The sequence below is a fragment of the Leptopilina heterotoma genome, unplaced genomic scaffold (assembly GCF_015476425.1).
Source record: "Leptopilina heterotoma isolate Lh14 unplaced genomic scaffold, ASM1547642v1 Lhet_15, whole genome shotgun sequence".
In the NCBI taxonomy this organism is placed as follows: Eukaryota; Metazoa; Arthropoda; class Insecta; order Hymenoptera; family Figitidae; genus Leptopilina; species Leptopilina heterotoma.
Window position 1 is genome coordinate 2086705 of NW_025110867.1, and position 8092 is coordinate 2094796.

The 8092-nt window shown below is 27.6% G+C and overlaps 1 protein-coding gene across 1 annotated transcript; it reads right to left on the minus strand.

The window, feature by feature from the left end:
• Positions 1-843: 843 nt before the first annotated feature.
• LOC122498404 (cytochrome P450 4g15) lies at positions 844-7686 on the minus strand. The gene is made up of 8 exons (XM_043606110.1): positions 7579-7686; positions 6041-6284; positions 5387-5584; positions 3148-3400; positions 2625-2844; positions 2159-2350; positions 1834-2071; positions 844-1491 (listed from the first exon to the last, which is right to left on the minus strand). The coding sequence occupies exons 2-8, from the start codon at positions 6267-6269 to the stop codon at positions 1127-1129; spliced, it is 1695 nt and encodes a 564-aa protein (XP_043462045.1). The 5' UTR covers positions 6270-6284; positions 7579-7686; the 3' UTR covers positions 844-1126.
• Positions 7687-8092: the final 406 nt, after the last annotated feature.

The window sequence follows — 8092 nt, forward strand, 5'->3', positions numbered from 1 at the left end:
TTTATATAAGGCAAGTAGGCTAACATTTATTTAATGTTCTTAGTTCAATAGATTCTCAGATCTTTTCTAAAGTAGAAAAAATATATGAAAATAATTAATAGAATACTTTAAAAATATATAAAGATTTGCCAGTAACATGAAATCGAACGGTTCGGTGGATTTACCCATATATCTTAGTCGCAAAGCGTTTAATACTCTTGGAAGCGTCCATAGACATATTTGTTACCTTTATTGATTTATATTTCATCATTTAGTTCTACTGGAATATCCGATTCGTCATAATGCTATGTTGATACTTTGTTTTCTTCATCTGTGTCTCTTTATTTGTAATCAATTATTTCATTATCCTTGTGCGTTCAAATTTCCATCGTAAAATTAACTATCCTTTTCTTTGTGCTACTTTACATCTCTTTAATCGTGTTTTAATTTAATTCGCGTAATCATTATCCGTTTAAGGTATTTCGTTTAATTGTGCTTTTTCTGATTTCCTAATTCAGAATAATTTGACGAAAACTCCCACTAGTCTGCGAAGAGTGGTAGGCATCTTATTTCCAAGCTTTCTTTTTGACATTGAGTCCCAAGTGAACTACATTTTAGTTATCCGCGGTTGATTAAACAGAACACTATATTATCTTTTGTTAATTAGTGTAAATTTGTCATGGCCAGTGTTTTGACAGGACCAGTACAGAGAATTTAATTTTTACCTTCTTATTGCGCCCTTGAATATTTGGATCCATATCCAGCATACATGCACCAAGAAACAATTTTATGTAATTTTCATTAAATATAGCTAGAGACGAAAATGCGTTAGATTCATAGGGAAATATTGAAAGGAAACATTAATTCTATTTACGTCTTGCAGTTTTTAAACTGCACGAAATTTATTTGCAGAAATTAAATATCAACAAAAAAAAAATACAAGAAGAAATAAGTAATTCTATACGTATCAAACGTTAACTAAGCAAAAAAATTAATTTACAATATTTTACAAAAACGTGTACGCTGTCCGATTTTGTTTAGATCGCAAAAATTGGTGACTATAAATCGCTAAACGCTTTACGTTCTTTCTTACGTACACACTACATAATAGACGCTTCATAATATTTAAGTAATTCTTTCTTTTTTTCTAATGAGCCTTTGCCATTGATCTTCTGGGTTCTAATTTAACTTTAAAGCCTTCGGCACGTTTAAGAATGATGTCAGCTTGCAGTCTGAAGTCACATTCCTTAACTGTCGATTGGACCCGGAAGTTCCTCAAGATTGTTGACAGGAGGATTTTCAATTTCAACATTGCGTATTTACGACCTACGCATGATCTAGGACCTGCTGAGAATGGAACGAAGGCATAATAGTGACGATTTGCAGTCTTTTCTGGAAGGAAGTTGTCTGGATTAAAGACATCTGGATTTGGATAGATGTTTGGTTGTCTGTGCAATTTTATGGTGGCGACCACGACAGTGCATCCTGCTGGGACGATGTAATCTCCAGATGCTGAAAAGAAGGTGAAATTAGTTTCTGTTGAATTTCTTATGTTGGTGGATTAAAAAGTTTAGGGATTACAGAAGCACCTAAAGTGCTTGTGCAACTGTTCTCTGTAATTCATCACAGAAGCATTTTACATGAACCTTGTATCGTATCCCAAGTGAGAAAGTCCACAGAGTGTCTACAAACTTTCGATCTCCTATCCACAAAAAGTCTGATTCTTCAAGAGATAGAAAAACTATGTAATAACAGTTTTTGGTTTTTGAATTACGAGACTTTCTGCAGACAAGAGTCTTTCGATAGAAGAATAATGTTTTAACCTAAAGAAGGTAGTTTTAATGGAATACCAACCGAGTTTTAAATCAGTTTTCACTTCACGAGCGATGATCGGTACTGGTGGGTACATTCGGAGAGTCTCCATAAGGCAACGCTCCAGATACTTCATCTCCAGGGTATCTTGGAAGGTGGCAGGTCTATCACTATCACCGAAGATTTCATCTAATTCTTGGATAACCTTCTCTTGGATCTCTGGATGGCATCCCATCATCGAGAGGAAGAAACTGGAACCTGCTGCTGTTGTGTCGTGACCCTAATTAAATTTACACAAAATTTTAGTGGAGGATGATGTATTTTTAACAAAAGTTTCATTGCTAATAAAATTTCTTTGTAGTCTTACTTCAAACATGATGGTGTCGACTTGTTCCTTTACTTCTTGATCGTTGAGGACAACTCCCTTTTGGGCGGATTCAACCAAAAGGTCAAGGAAGGCGAGTCTCCTCTTTTCTCCTACATCATTGTCATCAACATCCAAGTCATCCTTGAGACCTGCAGCTTGACCGAAGGAGAGACCTTCCACAACAATTGTATTCTAGAAATTTTGTTTTATTTTCTATTAAAGAAACTGATATAATCCTGGAGTATAACGCAGACTCTTAGTTATAAACCAACTGACTGTCTAACGGTATTCGAAAATGGAAGTACAAACTTTGTTTAGTTTGTCTTGTTGCATTAAGCAGACCTTCAGTTATAAACCAACTGACTGTCTGACGGTATTCGAAAATAATATTGAATTGCATCTTATTTGTTGAAGCTATTCTTGAAACTGATTTTAATTTTTCTGGTTTAAATACCAAAAGATTTACCTTAGTATCCTTGTCGTTGGTCCTGTTCTCAATGGTTGGATTAATAACAGCTCGCTTTCCACTCTTGTAGTCCTCCTTCTTGCGTTGGATGACTTTTTTAGTGAGTCCATGAATGATGTCAAGAAGACGCATCTGATCCTTGCTGTATTTCGTCAAATTGAAGAGCCAGTCAGGTCGAAGCCAGACTTTTGTGTGACGTAGATGAAGAATGTCACACATCCTGAGGATAAATAATAATTACCATCAATTATAAAAATCGTTAAACCAAATAAAACAATCCACAGAATGTCTGCAAACTTTCAGCGTACCTACACCGGATTCTTGTCTCAAGAAAATTTGGTGTTTCAAAAAAAAAGTTATTTCGTAATAACTTTTGAATCTTTTGAACTACCAAATTTTCTGCTGAGTGATGAAGATCAATGAAAAGTTTGCAGACAATCCATAGACTTTATTAATTGGAAAACGAATTGAAATTTAATTTAATAAAATTAATTGGAGTATGGAATTTTTCTTTGAGACGTACTTCATGACAGCCATGGCGTATTCATATCCACTTTTATCCTGGGTGGTTTTTGAGACACCCATTGCAGTTTCCAGGAGGATTTCCACAGTTGTCTCAGACATGTAATCGTGAATGTCGAATTCCTTGTTTCCTTCCTTGCGCATTTTCTCAACAACGCAATGGGAATTTGCATTGAAGAGGTCGATGAAACTTTTCAGGACATTCAAGTGGAAAGTGGGAGCAATCAGTTTACGATGAGCACGCCATTTTTGACCTTTCATTAACAATTTAAAAATTAACTTTTAATTTCAAATTTTTGACACTAATAAACATTATAAAGATTAAATTCTACAATTAATCGATATAAAATTCAAAATGGCGGACAAAAATTCAAATTCAAATAGATTCGCGTCAATATTGCCATCTCGGGTTTTTCGGAGTCAACGCTTATGAATCTGCAGTCAGAATTTAAAAATTCAAAATGGAGAATCCAATATGGCGGATGAAAATTAAAAATTAAATTGATTCGCTTTAATCTTGTTATTCGGGGGATTTAAGGGTCAACGGTTACGAATCTGCAGTCAGAATTTCAGAATTCAAAATGGCGGATCCAATATGGCGGACAGAAATGAAAAAATTAAATGGATTTTCTTAAATTTTGTCACTCGGGAGTTTTCGGGGCCAATAATTATAATTACGATGATTATAAATTTTCAAAAAAAAATTTCTTTTTAGAAACTTGAAAAAATTTTAATCTTTTTAATAAATAAATTAAAAACCAATTTTCTTTTTAGAAACTTGACGAAAATTAAAAAAAATTTTTTATATCGACACAATGTATTATTATTTCATAAATTATTCTTCTAGTCAATTTAAACAATTCTTATTATCAATAAATTTGAATACACAAAAGAATAGGAAGTAATATTTTTGAATAAATTTTAATTTCAATTATAATGTTAATCAAGAATTTTTTTTCGTTGAATTTTAAGCCATATGAAAAATTTCCAAGCAGTATTGCTATTATTAACATTTGTAATTTACATATTTAATTTTTAATTACCAATTTAATTTATTTCAAAATAGACTAACATTTTTTAATAAAAAATGTTTTTGCAAAATAAAAATTAATTGTCAATTGAGAGTATACATGAAAAAATCAGTTATAACAGTTTCTAAAAATATTATTTGTAATTTAAAAATTCTATATTAGAATTTAGAAAAAAAATAATCTTTCGGTGACAACGAATTGAAAATACAAAAGTGTTTTTATTTTGTAAATAAGAGAAAAGAAAAAGTGTCGTTGATAGAAAAAAAGAAAAAAAGAAGAAATAAAAAAAGAAAGAAACAGAAAAAAAATCAAATGTCTAATGAAATTACCCAGTCAAGATCCTGACCCCACATGTGAATATTTAACAAAACGATAGATAGGGTCATTTCAAGAATTTGAAGAAAAGAATAATTAACCATAATTTTCCATTAATTAAAATACAATTACAATTTTTAAAGAATGACTATTGTTTCTTTTAAATTTTTATTATTACGCTACAAAGTTTTATTATAGTTTTGGAAACTATTGAATTCAAAAATTAAAGAAATAGATTAAATAATTTTATGATTTAGAAATATTTTAACGAAATTGAAAAAAATTACAGAAATTAGAGATTAGAATAGTACATAAAGAAACCCGCACTTGAAAGTGAATAAATTTTACTTTCGTTTTATTACGAACATTTAGTTTATGTGACAAAGTCGTGACTTTAATCCAGAAGAGAAAAATGTATTTTTTTTGCATTAAATAACTAAATTAATAACTAAATTACAAAGATGTAAATTATCGTCGTGGAACAATTTACTTTCTTTTTTAGATTTGCAATTATTAATTTTTTCTATATTTTTCCTCGAATGTAAAAATATTAAAAGAAAATAATAAAATACGATTTTTTACAACTTTATATATTTTTTATTTAAAAATTGAAACCGAAATTTCCTATTTAATTTTTCTTTTTACTTAGAAAAGGAAACAAATTTTTTAAATAGTTTATAAATAATTATTTTTGAATAATTATTTATATTTTATACGTAATAGTTAAAATAAATAGTAACAATAAAAATAAGTAAAGTAATTAAATAAATAAATAATTAAAATAAAAAAATTAAAAATATTAAAATTATTAAAATAAATTCAATTAAAAATATTTCTGTTCTTTCTTTGAGTTTAATTAAAGAGAATAATTAATTTTATTTTTTGATACATTACCAGAAGAGATGAGAAGACCATTTCCCAACCATGGCTTGAAAAATCGGTATTCACTGGATTTGTCAATATAAACATTACTCGACAAAATGACTTCAACATCACGTGGATCGATCAAAAAGACGACCAATTTTGGTCCAATCCAGAGTTTAATAACCTGATCAAACTCGAAGGATCTTTCATAAAATTTACGGAAAATTGCTGAAAAGAAAGAATTTCATAAATAAATTGAGAAAAAAAAATGGTAAAAGTTCGGCTTGAGGATTGTAAATTTTTAGGAAGGGGAACGTGAGCTCCAGAAAAGGCATAACGAGAGCGAGTGAGAAATACCGAAACTTCTCTCTTACACTCATTCTTCCTACTCTCGTTCTCAAGTTCCGCTTCTCAGAAATTTTACAATATTCCAGCTAAGTTTGTACCTCGCTCATAAAATCTTGACTAATTTTATAAATAAATTATTTCAAAAAAAGTAAAATTGATAAAAAATAAATTTTCCTTCTCTCTTCAATGTTTTTTTTGTTTAATTTTACTTTCGTTTTATTATTATTTTTTATTTTGACTTTAATATTTTTTTATTTTGACTTAATTTTTTTTTTATTTTGACTTCATTTTTTTTTATTTTGACTTTATAGTGACTGAATAAATTCGTGTATTTACCGTCTGAACTGCCAATTAATTCGAGAGCATTGCCAAAAATGGGTAAACCGGGGGGTCCAGGAATTTTCTCAGCAAGTTCAATGAGATGTCTTCGTGAAATTCGAAAATAAATATAATATAAAACCAAGGCAGGAATGAGGAGTGATAAAAATACACTGGTTGCTGAAAGTCCGGTGGCAGCGGTTGCACCAACCGTTCCGACCACCACTTCCGGTCCCGCTGCAGACATCTTTTTTCTTGTTCACTATATAGAAAAAAAAGAAGAATAGAAAAATGAAGCTATCTTCTAATTTCATTTGCAGATAAAACTAAAATCTAATAATTTAGTTAATAATTAATTAAAGTTTCATTAAACTAAAATTAATCTAAGAAATTAATTCTTCAAAAATTTTATTTTTTAATTATTTTATTATTACTTTTTTTGACACTGTTATTTTTCTTAAATATTATTTCCCAATTATTTTATTATTCCTTTCTTTGCTACTATTATTACTTATTATTGTTCTTTTAAATTTTTGTTTCTTAATTATTAATTATTATTAATGGTTCTCTACTATTATTATTTTAATTCTCAGTATTATTTTTATTGTTAAGTATTTTTTCCATTATTTTTATTATTATTATTTCATTATTATTATTTTTTTGTTTAATAATCAAAAGGCTTAAAAATAATAAATATTTACTACAAAAATTATAATTTGACGTTTGAAAAACAAAAAAATAGTTATTAAACTAGGTATTAAAAGTAAAAAAAAATGTTCTTTCTAAAAGCATTTATACTAGATTCGAATAAATGAAATTACTTTTTATTCGACGGATTACGAAAATTAAAAATTCTTTTTGGAAATTTTTTTATTAAATTTTAGTAACAAAATAGTTGAAAAATTTCCAAACAATATTTATTAGAAAAAAAAACACTTATCGAATTTGAAAAATTCAATTAATTCAGAAACAATGTTATAATTCTCGACATTCATTTTGCTTTATTAATATTATAAACAGAAATAAAACAATCAAATTCTACAGACTTTGATTTGTCAAAACAAAATATTTTCTTGAATAAAGCAGAATAAGAAATAAATACTATAATAAGAAAAATACAATAATAATAAAAATTAATATTATTTTTCTTATAAAATTAAAAACACTAATAATAATAAAAATACCACCGAGAAAAATAGTAATAATAATAATAATAATAATAATAATAATAATAATAATAATAATAATAATAATAATAATACCATAATAATAAAAATAATATGTTAAAAAAAATATATATGTATAAGTTTTTCTTCAATTAAAAATAAAATTTCTATTATTTTATTTGTATGTTTTTTTCCTTTTTTTTAAGGAAGATGAAAAATAAAAAAAAATTTCTTCATAATTTTCATAAAAGTAAAAAAAAATGTTTCTGGTTTAAAAACAATTTTTATAAAAACACATTTTTTTAAAAGCACTATAATAAACAACACTTGTCAATCACTCTATATTCAAAGTTTTCAAATCCCAAATTTTCCATTGTTAGAAATTTTCACCTTTTTTGAGGGGGGGGGGGAATATTTTTTTCTTATGGACGAGTTCTAGTTAATAAACCGAAATCGAACTGACTCTCCTTCCTGAAAGTTGTAGTCTTTTATATAAAATCCGTATTTATCGTCATTACCCCTGCCCATATCCCCTACCCCTTTTTTTCTCTATTCCCCTACTATTTTTTTTTTTTTGACTGGAGGTATATGTAATTATTTAAAATTCAATTTCTCACACTTCTATTAGAATAACTAATAGACAAGAGGTGCTTTTTTGTTACTCGACATTTTTTCCTCATTCGAAAAATTTATACAAAGCCACGTGAAATACGTAAAATAAAATTCAAAATGCACTTTTTCAACTTATTTTTAAATAAAAAATTTAATTGAAAAAAAAGTTAATTTTTAAAATGAGAAAATTAATAATAAAAACTAAAGTTTTAAATGGAAAAATTAATGTAAAATAATTTTTACAGATTAAAATTGTAAAAAAATAAAGAGTGCGCTGAGAGTATTTTCATAG